Source organism: Hemicordylus capensis, chromosome 2 (assembly GCF_027244095.1).
Source record: "Hemicordylus capensis ecotype Gifberg chromosome 2, rHemCap1.1.pri, whole genome shotgun sequence".
NCBI lineage: Eukaryota > Metazoa > Chordata > Lepidosauria > Squamata > Cordylidae > Hemicordylus > Hemicordylus capensis.
This window is the reverse complement of record NC_069658.1, coordinates 46,429,712-46,448,286: the sequence shown is the minus strand read 5'-3', so window position 1 is coordinate 46,448,286 and position 18,575 is coordinate 46,429,712. Positions and strand designations below refer to the sequence as shown.

Below are 18,575 nucleotides of genomic sequence, written 5' to 3'. Positions count from 1 at the left end.
TTATATCTTCCCCATAGTCGTATCAGCTGTTATATTGATGTTGGTACAAACTGCTAACTATCTCATGTTAATCCTGTTCACAGTTCAGTTATTTTCTTCCTGTGTTGGTAAAAAATATAATGAAAACTATGTTCATGTTGCTAGTCTGTTGATAGAAAAAGATAGAGTACTGCCTCTTCTGAAGAAGTTTAAACTTTAGCAAAGTAATGAGGAAACATGCTTCTTGGGAAAAGGTCATATACAGTAATGATTTTAGCAGTTTTGAAATTGATGACTGTTTTGGTGAAATCGTTGCTGTAGAAATTCTGGATTATTATTATTTTTTCCCCCAGTAATAGTGTGACTCAAATTAGTGAACTTGATTTGGCAGGGACAGTTTCTTGGGTTTGCATATAGTGTATTCATTGCAGTCTTGATTTCATGAGATTCTTCTGAGTTGCTGTAATACAAGTAAAAGCTAATTGGGTTAGTGTGTATCTTCCTGTGGCACTCTGTGATAGATGTGCTACACTCCTCTCCATGTATGTGGCTGTTAGGAGGTTAGTATAGTTTTGAGTTTGAATAGAGTCTCAGTACTGTAGATGTGTGAAAGAGTGCAGTAAACTAAAAGAAGAATTCTGAGCTCTTTAGTATGCTAATTAATGCAAGAGAGAGATTTCTATTGTTCTTGGAGTATCTGTGCTGAGCTATTTTTAAGTCAATGCTCCTGAACAGGCTCTGATACTTAATACCTCTTGGTTTAAGCAATTGTGTTTGGTATTAAAACTAGTATGTTCAAAGATTAAAGCATATTCTATACTTGATATTAGGCTGCATGTTTAAAGGAATGAATTCAGTCAGATTTTCTCTTGATGAAGATCATAATGAATTGTTAAACTTTTTGATGTTTTAGCTATTGTTCATTCATGGCCTACTGAAATCAACCAGGAATAAGACTCGCAATTAAGAATGGCAATGTCAGTAAAATGTGAAAAAGTTCAAAATCAACAACCATCTCAATTTCATATTATTATTCTTGTGTTTGTGTTTCTACATATATTGTGAATTGATATAAATTATTGCATGTCTCTTGTAGTCTGAGGCTTACATTTTGAATAATGCTGTGCTTGCACAACGAACAAAGTTGTGCTAATGCAAGACAGTTATGTAGTTGCACTAAATTTTAGGGATTTTTGGAATGATGCAAAAGTTTCCTACAAAACATATGTGCCACAGATGCTAATTTTGTTGCTCAAGCACAAACCTGTTTTTGTTAGCTCAACACTAGTCTGAATGGAACACAAGCTCCAGACGTAGCACAAGTAGGTAGTGTGACAACCTTTTGCTAGTGCAATGTCCTTGCACAAACGTATTGGTCAGATGTCAGCTAGGGTTCCAAGAGCTACTTCAGGTGTTCCTGCAATGTACTGAGTGCAATGTTACTTTTTAATGGCATAAGAGCCCAGCTGAATCAGACTAAGAGTCCATCATTCTGTTTCACAGAGTGGGCAGCCAGATGGCACTGGGAAGCTTACTAGGGCTTGAAAGTATGGTGCACCTGGGATCCCACTCAAGTCCCTTGCCCCCAGGAATCGATCGATTGATTAAGTGCCGTCAAGTCAGTGTCGACTCTTAGCAACCACATAGATAGATTCTCTCCAGGATGATGTGTCTTCAACTTGGCCTTTAAGGTCTCTCAGTGGTATAGGAATCTATTAGTAAGCCAAATAAAGATCATGTCTAGTAGCGCATCCTAACCACTGGGTAATGGTAAAGTTGCATTGTCAAGTCAGAGTGACTCCTGGCAACCACAGAGCTATGTGGGTTTCTTTGGTAGAATACAGGAGGGGTAATAGACTCCCCAAAACCTATCTCCAATGGAAATAGTTGCCACCACGTACTGTGTTAAAGATTAACAGGACACTCCTGTAATGTATCTGCCTGAGCAGAGTCAAGGCAAGAACATGGGATGGGATATATTATGTTCAGAATAATATATAATATATCCAATAATAATAATAAATAATAATAATAGAATTATTGGATATATCATTAGAATAATATATTATATTAGAATTATATTAGAAATATATCTAATATATATATATTATGTTATGTTATGTTATATTATATTATATTATATTATATTATATTATATTATATTATATTATATGTATTAGAATAATAATAATAAGAAGAATATATCCAAACCAGAAAGCACAAGTGTTTAAATAAACAAAATAATTTTCATAATACTTAATTCCAGGAACAGTCAATCTGTTAATAGAAGCATCTTGTAATAGAAGCATCTTGGAAGGGCGGTATAGAAATTGACTAAATAATAATAATATGCAGAAAAGCTGTATTCTGTACCAGTTGTTTCCAGACTACCTACAAAGGCAGCCTCATATAGAGTGCATCACAGTAGTCAAGCTTGGAGGTTACCAGCATATGTACCGTTGGTTTAAGGTAATTTGCTTCCAGAAATGGGTGTAGCCAACACATTAGCTAAAGCTGGGAAAAAGTGCTCCTGGCCACAGCCTCAACCTAAGAAACCAGAGAGAGTATGAGCCCTAGGATCTGCTGAATGGAGACTCTAAGTTTTGTCAGCCTTGCACAAAATAGTCTGGGCCTATATTTAACCTGAAATTGCTTTATATGCAACCCACAACTTGCCTACAGTGCATGTTGTTTACTCAAAGTTGCACAGAGTTCAATAGAATTTGCTCCATAGTAAGTGCGCTGAAAGATTCAGCTAAAGCTTAAATCCTGCATGGAAGCATGCACACTGGTGTGTGTGTTCTCTCCATGCACCCCCCTTGCTGGGATTAGTTTGAACAGTTCAGTCCATGGAACTAATGAATACATATGGGCTATAAAGAGCTGGAATAAAAAAATTGGTGGAGTCGGATCCTGTCTATTTGTGTATTTGCATTGTAAACAAATAGTTTTACAGTGCAAATCTTTGATCTGTGACAAACCTTCTATAATGCAAACCTTTGATCTGTGACCATAAAATATAGGGCAGCAGTGTTTAGTTGATAAATGGATTAATTGATTTAAATATTTTGTCTGATTTGGTGTTCCCTCCTACACACTTGTGCATTATTTAAAAAGTGTGATTTTTTCCCCATTAAAAACTTTCTGGATTGATTAACTGAGATAGGATGATAGGCTTGGTAAAATTTCTTTCCTTTAGTCCTGTTTAACATTTCATGTACTGAAAAGTGTTCTTGCTAATTTGAGTAAATATCAGTGATTCAAAAAATATCAGATGTACATGTGGAAAGGCATGGTTTGTATACTCCAGCTTTATTTTTCAAAGTTCATAAACTGTAGATGTAAATTGTAGTGACATTTAGACATCAAACATAATACAGAAGTGCCTGTTATACATATTGCAATCCTCAATTATCAGTCTTTATATGCTCAGAAAACCTATCTAAAATTGAGTGTGTGTGTTTTTTCTAGCCGCCACCAGGAAATGTCAAAATTCCCAATGTTCCCAATACACAGCCAGCTATAATGAAACCCACCGAAGAACCGCCTGCTTATACGCAAATCACAAAGGTATATCTAGTATTACAATATATGAGAATCTGAAACTGTGGAATTTTACTATTTTAAAATTCCCCAATATTCCCCCCCACCCCCAGGAACATGCCTTGGCCCAGGCTGAACTGCTTAAGCGTCAGGAAGAATTAGAAAGGAAAGCAGCTGAACTAGATCGCAGGGAAAGAGAGATGCAAAGTCTCAATCAGCAGGGAGGTATGTTTTAAATAATGCTTTTACCTTTATAAAGACAATAGTCTGCCATTCTCAAACACATATGCCATTGAATTCAATGCCCACAGTTGGTTTAAGCTAGTGCCTGAGCTTTGAGGCTTGTATCCATGTTTTGTTGAAAACAAATGACTAATTCAATTTCTTTTTCTTGTCTGTTTTTACTTGAAGTGTCAAAATGAAAATTTTGTTTAGGTCATTACGATAATATATTAACTGAATTAAATTAAAGTTGTGGTCTGTAAACAGACAGATCGATCTGCTGAACAACTTGTTAAACTCTTACTTTCTGATGAAAATGTTTTAAATTTAACTCCGTAGCCAAATTTTGTTATATTGCTTTTAAGATGTATAATGAGAACCTTGAAAGTTGTGGTCTCAAGGCTGCTGCACTTTACATTTCATTTCATTACGATGTACATTCATTATGATGTGCATTCATGTACATCGTAGTGGTTGAGGTATGGTGTATTTGGTGGTATGGGGAAGTATGGAGAACACTGGGTGGTGAAAGATCCCCTTGAGCTTCACTTCAGATATTATAAGAAATGTAATGCATGATGTGACTCTTAATACTCAGCAGAAATTTTGCCTTTGTTGTTGCAGGAAGAAAGAACAATTGGCCTCCACTGCCTGGAAATTTCCCAGTGGGCCCCTGTTTTTACCAGGATTTCTCTGTAGACATCCCCGTAGAGTTTCAGAAGACAGTAAAGATTATGTACTACTTGTGGATGTGTAAGCAAACTCTACAAAACTTGTTATATGCTTTATCTTAATATTAAATATGAATAGCACTTGAAACAATGTTATGATTTGTTATAAAATTTGATGTTGATAAAAGCTAGTGATCTGGATAGTGATCCCACGACAGTAATAAACAATGGGTTCTGCGCCTGCGTAGACCACTTCAGGTAAAATTCATTAGCTCCTTGAGACTCCCCCAACCGCCTCCTGCGTGTGCTCCGTGTTACTTTACATTGGCGATTAGGCATCCCTCTTTCAGTTTCTTTCTGACCTCCATAGCGATCACTTATTTGGATTGCTAAAGCTCCTCAGAAAAAACCTAAAATCCTTTTGGTGTGTGTTTAAGGCATATGGTCTGCAACTGAGTTATTCTTCGTCTTATTTTTACTCACTCTAATCTATGCACTTCTTTGATTCATACTTCCAATTTCCAAAATATCTCCAGTTTTTTTAAATACACTTCCACATCAGCTCTTTAATATCTGCAGATGCCCTGCAGGTAACGGCACTATAAAAAGTGTGGGGTGGGTGTGTATTAGTTGTAGCTAGTATAGCAAGGTGAAGAAATTCACCAGCCATCACTGTCTTCAAGCTGCAGAAACACAGCATATTATCCAGAGTAGAAGGAGCTGGACCACAGAGAAGACTGATGGGTACCCAGCAGTGTTCCTTAAAACAAAGACTTCCAGATGTTGACTATATCATCTCGGCTGTAGTGGCCTGTGCCTGGGGATTATGGGAGTTGTAGTCAACACCATCTAGGAATCCCTATTATAGGAAGCACTGGTGCTCAGATGACCACTGCCTTCCTTTCTTCTAACTTTGTGGAATATGTGATTAGTTCCTGTTGATTTGGGTTTCCATAAAACACTACATGTGCTTACTCCGAATTTAATTTTCGTGTGAGATAGGCCATACATGCAGGCTACTAGCCAGATCCAGTGAGCCCTCTTAAGCTGTTCTGGGCAGTTACAGCTAAGGTAGCATCTCGAGTGGGTTAGAATTGACAAACTAAGCATCCCTGCCAGACATGCCCAATTTAAAGAGAAAAACAAAAAAAATCCCTGGCCTAGCTAGATTTGTTCTACTCGTAACTCATGAGTTGTCTTTTCTGTAACCAAGATGTGCCAGAATTTGTCTATCACTTGTCCTTAACTAACATACAAGTCTTGCAACTGTATGTAAAATGAGTCTAGCAAACCATTAACTGATGAAGCTGCTTAGATAAGGCATGCTGAAGACATAAGCTAGTTACCTGGCACAAGACAACTAATCTATCTGAGAATGTCTTTCAAAGAATTAAAAATTTGGGGGGCATGCCTACCATATATGGAAGTGTCTCTTCCTTCCCTATACTCAGTACATGGTGAAAGTATTTCTGCTAATGAGGTGAAGTCTTATTGGAATCAAGAACCAACATGCTAATATTTGAATTGAACTTTTCTTTCAATATTTCATGTAGAAGTTGAAAAGCAGAAGAGACAGTATGGAGCTTTGTAGAACACCATACAAAACCTGTGGAACACCAAGTTCCAGCACTAGGAAAACCTGTGGTGTTGTGGAACACCATGCAGTACCTGAAAATATTTGAATTGAACTCCTAAGAGCTCACCATATTAACATAATCAGTCTAGTTTTCCAAACTTCTACACAAAGATAGTGGTTGGACTGAATGTACATGCAACTGCTTGCAACCTTCATATGCAACTGTTATCATCTTTTGTTTAATTTATAAGAATTTACAAATGAATTGAACTGTATCGTATTTTAGTATAATTATAGGGTAGCACAGCATTCCTGTATGTATTTACTGGCCTGGCTCTCCGATATTTAAGTAATATCCGCAAAAGTCTACGTATCTAGTTATTATTGTAGGTAGAAATGTCAGCTATTCAAGCAAGAAGCACTGTAACAGTGCTTTGCTACATTTGCTGGTAACTATTTTAGCAACATATAGGATTGTCTAAGGTAGGGTTTCTTAACCTTGCCGCCCCACCCCCCACCCCAGATGTTGTTGGACTACAACTTCCAGAATCTCCAGACATGGCCTTTGTGGCTGGGGATTCTGGGAGTTGTAGTCCAACAACATCTGGGGGGCCAAGGTTAAGAAACCCTGGTCTAAGGTTATGAAGGAACAGACTCAGGTGCCTTCTTCCATGAATTCCAGCTTGGACTCTTCAGGAATGAAGAATCCAGTGCTATGACGCATTGAAGAATCCAATGCTATGACGCTTTTAATGAACTTTTTGCAGATAAAATCTCTCGCATTTGGGCTAATCTTGGTACCTCAGTTGTGGCAGAGTTGGTGGATGTGTGTCCAGAAACTCCCCTTGCATGGTTAGATTGGATCCATTTCAATTTGTGAGTCTCGAGGATGTGGACAGGTTGCTTGAAGCAATGCGGCTTACTGCTTGTTCCCTCAGTGCTTGTCCAGTGGCTTATATCATCTGGTTATTAAAGATGGCCTTATTAACATCATAAATGCGTCTCTGAAGGTGGGGAGGATCAGTCTTCCCTCTGTGTGGCTGTGCGCGTGCACACAAAGCCCATCCCCCCAACCCACGCAGTGTTCACAGACAGCCACTCATTTCAGTCTCCCTCACCTCTGCGGCTGCTGCTCCCACCTCGAGTCCCCACTCTGCTGCCTTTCACCCGTTGCCCCATGGGCTCTTGCCGCAGCAAGATCAGGGGAATACCCTCTTCTTCCACTGCGGCAGAGCCCACATGTAGCAGTGCCCTGATCAGCTTTCTTTCTCTTCTAAAAACGGTGGTGGTGGGTGCATTTTTAGCAGCGGTGGAGAGGGGAGGCGATCCCCATCTTGGGAAGAAGAGCAGTGTAGCTAGAGGGTCTCTCTCTCTGTAGTGTGGGGATAGAAAGAAGTGTAGCTAGAGGGACACTGTGTGTGTGTGTGTGTATGTATGTGTGTAGGGTGGGGATGGAAAAGAGTGTAGCTAGAGGGAGATGTGTGCGTGTGTAGGGTGGGGAGGTAAAAAAAATTGTTCCAGGTAATCTTTGAGGAAACAGATTATCTGGACCCATTTCAAACCAGCTTTCAGGTGGTTTATGGGGTTTAGACTGCCTTGGTCAGCCTGATAGGTGATCTCCAGTTGGGACTCAACAGAGGGAGTGTAACTCGATCAGTCCTTTTGGATCTCTTGGCAGCTTTCTATACCATAGTATTATACTGGATTGCCTGAGGAATTGGGAGTGGGAGGCACTGTTTTACAATGGTTCTGCTCCTAGCTTTTGAGGAGATTCAGATGGTGCTGATTGGAGACTACTCCACCTCTAAACGGGAGGTTTTGTATAGTGTTCCACAAGGCTCCATATTGTCTCTTCTGCTTTTCAACATCTACATGAAACTGCTGGTGGAGATCATCAGGAGATTTGATGTGGGGTGTTATCAGTATGCTGATGATACCCACATCTATTTCTCCACGTCATCTTCATCAGGGAATAGCATAACTTCCCTAATGCATGCAGTATTGGGCTGTATGAGGGAGAACAAATTGAAGTTGAATCCAGGGAGGATGGAGGTACCTCTGTGTGTGTGTGTGTGTGTGTGTGTGTGTGAGAGAGAGAGAGAGAGAGAGAGAGAGAGAGAGAGAGAGAGAGAGAGAGAGAGGAGATGGGTTAGAGCTGCCTGTTCAGGAAGGAGTCGCACTCCCCCAGAAGAAACAGGTATGTAGTCCTGGAGTACTTCTTGACCCAGGCCTCTCTCTGGTTTCTCAGGTGGAGGCAGCAGTCAAAGGTGCTTTATCAACTTAGGCCAGGCCTGCTCAACTTAGGCCCCTCAGATGTTTTTGGACTACAACTCCCACAATCCCCAGCCAGGGATTATGGGAGTTGTAGGCCAACATCTGCAGGAGGGCCGAAGTTGAGCATCCCTGACTTAGGCTAATATGCCAGCTACAACCATTTCTGGAGGAGAATGACCTAAAAACAGTGGTACACATGCTGGTAACCTCCAGACTTGACTTCTACAATGAGCTCTATGTGGTTCTGCCTTTATATGCAGTCTGGAAACTGTAGTCGGTACAAATGTGGCAGTTAGGTGATCTCCAGGGCAACCCAAATATACCATATTATCCCTATTTTAAAAGCATGACACTGGCTGCCCCTAGGTTTCCGGGCAAAATATAAAGTGCTAGTGATTACCTACAAAGCCCTAAATGGCTTGGGCCCAGGGTATTTAAAAGAGAGCCTTATTTTTCAGGATTCCCGCCGCTTATTAAGATCTTTTGTAGAAGTCCACCTGTGGTTGCCTCTAGCTCATCTGGTGGTCTGGGTGGCGATTCAAGGCTGGGTCTTTTCTATAGCCGCCCTGAGGCCCTGGCATGAACTCCCTGTTGTAAGAGCAGCTCTATTAGCTTTAAAAAGAGCTCTTAAGACCCATTTATTTGACCAGCTGTAGGTTGGTCTTATTGTTAACTGCTGAGCATTTTAAATTAATTTTAACTGTTTTTAATACTTGATTTTAATGTTGGTTTTGACTGCAATAAGACATCTGTTTTTGGCTGTCTAAAAATATGATAACAAAGAGGGTTTTTTAAATCAAGAAAAACTTTTGTGCATTCACTCTGTCATAGTTCTTAAATATCTTTGCCACAAATGTAATTGTTTAATACTTGTTGCTGTCAACTTTACGTTAACTTAAAACTTGACTTTTTAAAAAATAAAATGCTTTAAGAATCTGGGAGACTATGCCAACTCAGTCAGGATGGATTGATTTAAATAAGATTGGTTTTGAATTGCTAAGAAAAAAAGACAGATTAAATTACTGATTTTCTAATTCCATTATTTTCCTGAGCAAGCATGCATAATAACTGGTCACTATAACAATTATATTAGTATATATCTAAATAGAACCTTTATATACTGTCTAGGTCAGGCCTGCTCAACTTCGGCCCTCCTGCAGATGTTGGCCTACAATTCCCATAATTCCTGGCTATTGGCTGCTGTGGCTGAGAATTATGGGAGTTGTAGTCCAAAACAGCTGGGGGGGGCTAAGTTGAGCAGGCCTGGTCTAGGTCCATTATGGAAAACCTCTGGTTTTGCAGCCCACATGCCTTTTGCACTTAATTTATATCTGCTTAGAGATAGGGAGGCAATTGTAAAGTGAAAGATTTCAGCGCGACTCTCTGCACACATGCCAGAGCAATAAGCAAGAGCATTTGCTTGAAGACCAAATGCAGAGAGCTTTCCAGATGTAAGGGTTGATAGTTACTGAACAGAACAATGCTTCTCTATGAGATGAAATTGTCAGCTGAAGAGAATAGCCAATCTAAATATTCATAGCCTGCACAATGAAAAAGGGCATGTATATAATTGGGTATGGATATAATATACATGCCCTAGGGTTGTACTTATCTCTGAATTCCAGGTAGAGATCTTTGTCCCTGATTTGCTTTCTTACTGTAAATATAAAAATGGGCTTTAACTCAAATATTCATTGTAGTAGTAACTCAATGATTCAAAGTGCTGTATACAATGGTCATATTGTCCACAGGGGCTTTTTGGCACAGTCTCTTAAAAGCCTCTAAAGCTATGTGGTGCTTCATGAGGCAAAAGGGGCCGCCGCCAAAAAGAAGTATCTCCTCATGAGCTTCCGGTGATGCGTGTTCGCTGAATTGGGGACCAAGTTGAACCCTGGCCAAAGTGTTACAGGGTCCTGTATTGGTTTTAAGAGACTGTGTGTGATTTTAATGTTTAAATTCAGATCTCTTTAAATGATTTTTAAAAGAAACCTCATTTACATTAAACATCCTGTAATTTAGTTTGTTCGATTTAATTTGTTTTGATTTAATTTGTTCAATTTTTAAAAAATTCATGGAGTGCAATGATAAAATCTAGATAGAAATGTAGTGGAGATGTCGTTCTTTAGTAGTACTTCTAGAGTTGTGGGAATTCACTTTTGATATGCCTGTGTTTTTGTAGTTCATGCAGTGACACTATTTCTTAACATCTTTGGATGCCTGGCCTGGTTTTGCCTTGAACCTTCACGAGGAGTTGACTTCGGACTGAGTATTCTTTGGTTCTTGCTTTTTACTCCTTGTTCATTTGTCTGCTGGTACAGACCACTTTATGGAGCCTTCAGGTAATATTTTTCACCTAGCGTGGAATTGATGCTGTTGAAGCTGTACATAACTGAACTGCTTTTTAATCTTCCGGGACTTCATTTAACTTGGTTTTCCAATTTAATGTGAATTCTTGAAAAAAAATTGTGCTTTTCAGAGTAGCTCACTGCTTTCAAAGCACATATTGGCAAAAGTCTAATTATTAGCTTCTTGCAAAAATGACTACATTTATTTGCTAGATGTGTTGTGGGAGAACTAGTGGCACTATGACACATAGATAACTGTATGTTTATAAAGTCTACTATTCTGATCTTAATGTGCAGGGTTATATTCATGATTTAGCTTAACTCTTGCCCTTATGCAGTAATTAACTTTGCAGTCTTCGTTAAAGTAAATCATTAGCTGTATTCTAGTTACAGGGAACTGAATTATGTTGTGTAGCTCCTCACCGGCAACCTTGCAACTGTGTGTGAAAATCCTAAAAGAAAGAATGTCCCCTCTTGTAAAAATTGTTGTGGTTTATCTTTTAAAACTGGATAATTAATGGTAATGTAACAGACTGTCTATGTGTGTGTGTACACATACACACACAGAGAAATAGTTGTCACTGCTTTTTATATACTAATTAAACTAAGTTTTATGGCTTTTCTTTGTTTCCCCAAAGTAATAAACTGGCAAAAGGAAGAACCAAAGAATCCCTTGAGTTAATGTTTGTGCATTAATATTATCCTGGGCCATATTTCCCCCCTCTCCTCAATGAAGTCTAATGCAATAGAGGATTTTTATCAGCCCATAAGGTTGTTTAGTGGGTATAAAGAGGCTGCTGCCACTGAGCACCTGTCGAAAGGAAGACAGCCCCAGACCCTTTCTAGTGGGAGATGTGCGGTGGGAGTAGAAGCAGGAGAGCAGCTATTAATGTGCACCATCCAGCAAAGCACTTGCTAGCTGTCACACTGGCTCAGTTCATGAGCCCACATATGCCCTCTCCTTTCCTCATCTGCCTCATGTGCCTGGCTACATGCGGAGGTTGCTTGTCTGTTGAACCATGCTTCACTGTGAGATCGAAACTAGGAAACTGGTATCGCACCAGGATTGATCTGGGTGCGATACACTGGTTTGTGGGGATTACTCAGGCTAATTTCCTGGTTTAGATCCCACAGGAAACTCTGCATTATGTGCTTTTTAGATCGGTGCATGACGAAGGCATGTGTGTCTGCTCAGTTCATGTTCTAATAAATCATACTTGGTTGCATTGTCTGCACTGGACAACTACTCAGATGAAATTAGGCAAGCTAATTATTTTTACATAGTGCATTCTACTTCTAAGAACTAGGCTTTCAAAAGATTTTTTAGAAATGGTTTGAACAGGTGAGTCCTATGAAGAGGAGGCATGGAGAAGAAAGGAAAGCTGTTCAGGGCCACAAAGTCCCTTCTCATGAGTATCAAACTCAAGCTGGCCACCTCCAAATTCTGAGGCTTCCCATATGCAACTTCACTTGGTTTTTTGTGCAAGCATTCACATTTTTAGAGCTAAGAACAAAATGGTAGGATTCTACCCTACCCTATACTAGATACCAGCTGTTCAAGAAAACAGATCCACAGTCCTGGTATAAGGCATTTCTCCTATAGAATGAGAACATTTTCAGTAAAAAGGGTCGGATAAAATGTTACTGTATATTATTAGACAACAATCTAAAGCCTCTTGGGTCGGGGGGGTTGTTCTACTAGAACTTGCTGTGTAGTGTTGTTAGCTTTGCTTTTTTAGTTTATTTTGTTTTTGAGACTTGACATTTCTGTAGCTGTTTTGGTTCTTGCAATGTTTAATTATTATAGTTTGTTCAGATTGCATGGATAGTTAGCATTTGGGAATATTGTTCCAGAAAGTTGGCAGCTCTGTTTCCATGGAGATATGATGTAATAACAGCACAGTTTATATATAACATGATACTGTGTTTGTGATGTTTGTATATTTCTATTGATGATTATCCTTTCCTGGCAGAGATGCTAAATAACATCTGTGGAAATGTTTGACAAATATTGTGAAGATATTTGATGTGTGTTTCTTTTTCTGTTCCAGGAGTGACAGTTCTTTCAGATTTTTTGTTTTCTTCTTTGTGTACATTTGTCAGTTTGCTGTTCACGTACTTCAGGCTGCAGGATTTCAAGGATGGGGCAACTGGTAAGTGACCTACCTTATTGTTAAGCAATCCTATTGTGCCTTTCAGATCCTGCAAGGTTTAGTCTTGCCCCTCCTGCTTTTTAAAATCTGCATGAAACTGCTCCTTTTATGTTGAAAGTAAGGTGATAGAATATTGTTTAAATGTTGTCTTAAAGTTGTGCTGTTGAGTCAGTGTTGACTCCTGGCGACCTCAGAGACATGTGGATTTTCTTTGGTAGAATACAGGTTTACCATTGCCATTTGGTTTACCATTGCCATCTCCCATGCAGTATGAGATGATGCCTTTCAACATCTTCCTATATCACTGCTGCCCAATATAGGTGATTCCCATAGTCTGGGAAACTTACCAGCAGGGATTCAAACCGGCAACCCCTTGCTCCCTAGGCAAGGTTTTCTTAAAATAACATAAGAAAAGCCATGGTGGATCAGGCCCAAGGCCTCTCTAGTTTCACAGAGTAGCCCTCCAGATGCCTCTGGGAAGCCCACAAGCAGCAAGTGAAGGCATGCCCTCTCTCCTGCTGCTGCTCCCTTGCAACTGGTATTCAGAGGCATCTTGCCTCTGAGCCTGGAGGCAACCTATAGCCATCAAGACTAGTAACCAGTGATAGACATCCTCTATGAATTTGACTAAGCCCCACCACATTGCGTTTCGAATGCCATTCTGTGACTAGAGACAGGAATGATGGAGTTGGAGGCTAGAGTATGGCTGGCCATCCTTACCTATGGGGTTAAACTAGCGCTTCTTCCTCATGGATTGGCCCCCCTGACTCTACTGGACCCCTTCCTATCCTCTTGGAAAAGAGCTATCTGGACCAAACTGTCAAGCTTGGGATTCTCCCTTTCCCCTTTTACTAGCTATGGTATATGACTAGGCCAAATCTGTGCTTAAACAAAGGATAGTGGACATAGAACACCAAACAGACCTAGGCAGGATCCTAGACTTCCCCACATTGGAAAGTCTGAGATACCTCTCCACTCCCGTTGCTGGAAATCTCAGCCCATAGGAGGGCCTTCACTTTGGTGTGTTGCTATGCCCTCCCGTCAGCTGTTCTAGAAGGCAGGTTCAGGAAGATTCCACCTGCAGAGAGACTACAGGTGAAACTCGGAAAATTAGAATATCGTGCAAAAGTCCATTAATTTCAGTAATGCAAATTAAAAGGTGAAACTGGTATATGAGACAGACGCATTACATGCAAAGCGAGATAAGTCAAGCCTTAATTTGTTATAATTGTGATGTTCATGGCGTACAGCTCATGAAAACCCCAAATCCACAATCCCAGAAAATTAGAATATTACATGGAACCAAGAAGACAAGGATTGAAGAAAAGAACAATATCGGACCTCTGAAAAGTATAAGCATGCATATGTATTCAGTACTTGGTTTGGGCCCCTTTTGCAGCAATTACTGCCTCAATGCAGCGTGGCATGGATGCTATCAGCCTGTGGCACTGATGAAGTATTACGGGAGACCAGGATGCTTCATTAGTGGCCTTCAGCAATTCTGCATTGTTTGGTCTCATGTCTCTCATCCTTCTCTTGGCAACGCCCCATAGATTCTCTATGGGGTCAGGTCAGGCGAGTTTGCTGGCCAATCAAGCACAGTACACTGTATACTTTTCAGAGGTCCGATATTGTTCTATTCTTCAATCCTTGTCTTCTTGGTTCCATGTAATATTCTAATTTTCTGGGATTGTGGATTTGGGGTTTTCATGAGCTGTACGCCATGATCATCACAATTATAACAAATTAAGGCTTGACTTATCTCGCTTTGCATGTAATGCGTCTGTCTCATATATCAGTTTCACCTTTTAATTTGCATTACTGAAATTAATGGACTTTTGCACGATATTCTGATTTTCCGAGTTTCACCTGTATGTCCTTGTGACACAGGGCAGGTTGAAACTATAGCACGTGTTCTCCTCTTCTGCCCCTTTCACAGAGATAGTTGTGCCAACCTCATCCTGCCAGTATTCCTCCAATATACCCTGGTCGCTCAAGTAAATTCTATCCTTTGCTGCTCCTCTCAGATGAAGACCTTACCATCACACACAATACTGCTGAGTTCTGTGTTGCAGTGTGTAGAATCCACAGGGGCCGGCCATGACAGCTCCCGCCTAGAGAGGCTGTGGGCTGAGCCTACAAAATCCAGTCTTGGCCTCAGCTCTCACACAAGCTATCGTTAACCTCCTTTTATTTGCATACTTTAATTTTTCTTATGTATTTTTAAACACTCTTAATTATTTTTAAGTACTCTACACATAGAGCCCTTCTGGCCAACTATTTACTAGGATGCAGACTTCTCTCTCATAGACAGTCTCAGTTCTATTTTGAATTCTATATTTTAATTTTTTAAATTTTTCTTCCAACTTATTACTACCCTACATTTTTATAGCTTCATAACTGTAGTTTTATATTTTATATTGTAACACTCCTGTACCTCACATATTCTCTGCTGCTGCAGTCCAAGGGCATCTCACGTGTGGGTTATGATGTCCATGTGACCCTAAAAGCAGGACTATGTAAATTAGTTAGGCTTTTAAGGCTGGGATCAGCATGACAATCCCAGTTCTTTTAGTCCTGCGTGGTTCTAAGGCAGCTCTCACCTCTCTCTAATCTTGTCTCTCTCTACCTCTTAAGTTTCCTTTTAGATTTTTCCTCCCTCTTCCTCCTTTTCCTTCAGTGTACCTTAAAAAGAACCTACCTTCATCAACCTTCAAAACAAAAATCTCTTTGCCTTTGCTACTTCTGTTTTCTCTTTCTTCCCCCTCCTCTCCCTGAATGGGAAGAGCAGCGCGGGTACTCCACATCTGAGTACCAAAGGGGGAAAATCAGCAAGGCCTCCCAGCGGCTATCAGAGCAGCTGGGATCTTGCCCCTGTGGCTTTGTTTACCGGCTTGCTCAGTGGCACTACAGCAGGCTCCAGAATGCTCAGCCTCCGCCAATCAGCTGTTTGGCAGTATTCCAGAGTGGGAGAAAACTCTAGCCACCAGTGGAGAACGAGGGGAAGCGGCCCAGGCATCGACCTCACTGCCGCTTCCCGCTAGCCCTCTGAGCTGCCCGCCAATTGCAGCAGTGTCCCTGCTACCCCTGCTCACCCATCGAGGCCTCCCAGGGCACGCAGAGGAACAGCCAGGCCTGACTCCTCTGGCTGTGGTGCGAGGAGTGCACTTCCTCCAGTGCAGCCTCTTCCATTTCAGAGACTTTGGCCCCACAAAAAGCTAAGAAAAAGCATATACATATTAATAAATCCAAAAAAAGGGAGATCCAAATCAAAACAGAATGAAAAGAGTGTACATTCATCTGAGCTCTCTGAACCCAGCTCTCCCAACCCCAGGGACCTGGTTCCCAAGGACAAAGGGGATCTGCCTGCCGGCCCTCCCCAGAGGCCTCCTCCAAGGCTCCCACTCAATCCTGTTCCCGCCATTCCTCTAGATGAGGAACCCACACCCCCAGGAAGTCCAGAGATGCCTTCAGACCCCATGGGAGAAGGGGATCCTGAGCAACCAAAATCAGAGGAAGAATGGTCGGATGGCCAGGAACCAGAAGGTCCAGAGGCGCCACCGAGGCTTTTTCAAGCTATAGACCTGGCATCTCTCATGGCTAAGACCGTGCATGCCTTGGGCTTTAATCAGGAGAATCAGCCAACAAGTAAAAGCGTGCTGGTGGACCCGGGCTCTAAGCCTAGCAGTGTGACTCTCCCATTCCCTAAACAGTTTGTGGAAGCAGCAAAAACTTACTGGCAATAGCAAATAAGTTTTATGCCTTTCAGCAAGACTGGGGAGAGATTTTGACACGCCTCCTACAGATTGTCCCGTGGTGCAAATGATTTCTGACTAGAGATGGGGAGTCTGCCCTTAAAGATCCCGCAGACAAACACATGGAGGGGGCCTTAAAACACGCTCATGAATCCACAGCTTTTTCAGTGAAAGTGTCTGCAGCCACCTCTGTGGTGGCTAGAGCATCCCTAATTTGGCTGGATGATTTGATTCAAGGACCTCCCTCAGACCTGGTCAGGTTGCGCCAAACCCTCTTAAAATTGCACAAGGCACAGGCCTTTATCTCTGACGCTACTCTTGACTCCATACATTTTGCATCCAGAGCAGCTACAGCCTGAGTGAGCCGCCGCAATTTATGGTTGAAATACTGGCAGGTGGATGCCGCTTTTAAAAGCAACTTTACTGTCATTCCCTACAATGGGGAAAAGTTGTTTGGGGATTCAGCGTTGAAAGACATTGTAGTGGAGTCTAAAGATAAAAAGAAATGCCTTCCTCTACCAGAAGGCAGGACCGCCCTTAAGGGAAGCGACCCTTTCAGCCCTTTCGCCCATTTAGATCACCTTTTGGGGGCAGAGATAGGGGTTTCAGGTCCCAACATCCCTATTGGGGTAGATCTAGAACAACCAGACAGGGCTTTGGGAACAGAGTGTCCTTCAGTTCCCAGGCCAAGCAACAGGCATGACTTTGGGGGGGTACACCTTGGTGGTCTCTTCTCCTCACACTAGCATGCTTGGGAGGGCAACACATCTGACCTTTGGGTACTCATCACCGTAAAAGAAGGCTACTCCATAGAGTTGACCAGCCCTCCCCTCCACCACTTTCTACCCACCCCAACCTCGCAGCTCCAGCAAAAACACCAAGGCCTGCAGAGGGCGATTCAACACCTTCTGGCAATAGGTGCCATAGAGATCATTCCAGTGGAACAGCAGGACACAGGCATCTACTCGATAATATTCATGGTGCCAAAGAAGGATGGTTTGCTTTGGGCGGTGTTGGACTTGAAATGCCTGAACCGCTTTGTCCACAAGCGCACATTCGACTTGGAATCCCTTCATTCCACTGCGGAGGCCCTCCAGCACCTGGACTGGCTCACATCCATAGACCTCAAAGAGGCATACTTACATGTACCAATTCACCAAGACAACTGCCACCTTCTTCATTTCCTTTACACAGAGATCCATTACCAGTACTGGGCATTTCCATTTGGCCTCTCCTCAGCCCCATGTGTATTTACAAAGATCCTGTCCCCAGGGATTGCCCATCTCTGGCTCCAGGGCATGAGGATCTTGGGCACCTAGATTATCTTTTGATCCAGTCTACATCTCTACAGACAGCTCAGAGGGACCTGCAATCCACCCTGCAGATCCTCAAATACCATGACTTCCAGATCAACAGGGGAAAGAGCCAACTGCAACCAGCGCACCAGATCCTTCATCTGGGAGTCTTTATAGACACCCAGCGAGAAAAGCTGTTCCTGCTGTCAGAACACAAACGCACATTGGAGATCGAAGTACGCCAGGCCCTGAGGTTGAGATCTCCTCCATTGTTGTCCCTTTCCAGACTCCTAGGTCTGATGGTGGCAAGTTTGGAATCGGTTCGTAGGCACACTTCCACCTGAGCCCCCTGCAGTGGCTCCTGCTTCCCTTTCATCCAGAGATGGCAATGAAGTCCAACAGATGGGTGACCCTGACACAGCCCATCTGCCAGTGCCTACGTTGGTGGATCTCTTTCCCACATTTGTCAGTGGGCAGGGAAATCTTGGATCCACCCAAAGTCATAGTGACTACAGACACCAGCAAGAGGGGATGAGGAGCCTACTGCCTCACACTGTCAGCCCAGGCCAAGTTGTCGGCAGAAAAGCAACAGCACGGCATCAACTGGCTGGAACTCGGAGTAATCCGGCAGACACTAACAGAGTTCCAACACATGCTTCTCAATTGCCACATGCTGATTTGCATGGACAACACCACGGCAAAAAGCTCATGTATATCGCCAAGTGGAAACCAGGTCCAGATCCCTGCAAGTGGAAGTGGTCC

General features: G+C 41.9%; 1 protein-coding gene across 2 annotated transcripts in view; it reads left to right on the top strand.

Moving 5' to 3' along the window:
- SCAMP1 (secretory carrier membrane protein 1) overlaps positions 1-18,575 on the top strand; it is a 64,582-nt gene that overhangs the window by 26,729 nt on the left and 19,278 nt on the right. For both annotated transcript variants that reach the window (XM_053299069.1, XM_053299070.1), the window contains 5 exons: positions 3,451-3,549; positions 3,636-3,747; positions 4,369-4,497; positions 10,445-10,604; positions 12,662-12,763. In XM_053299069.1, the coding sequence (XP_053155044.1) occupies positions 3,451-3,549; positions 3,636-3,747; positions 4,369-4,497; positions 10,445-10,604; positions 12,662-12,763 (602 nt within the window). The remainder of the gene's footprint in view (positions 1-3,450; positions 3,550-3,635; positions 3,748-4,368; positions 4,498-10,444; positions 10,605-12,661; positions 12,764-18,575) is intronic.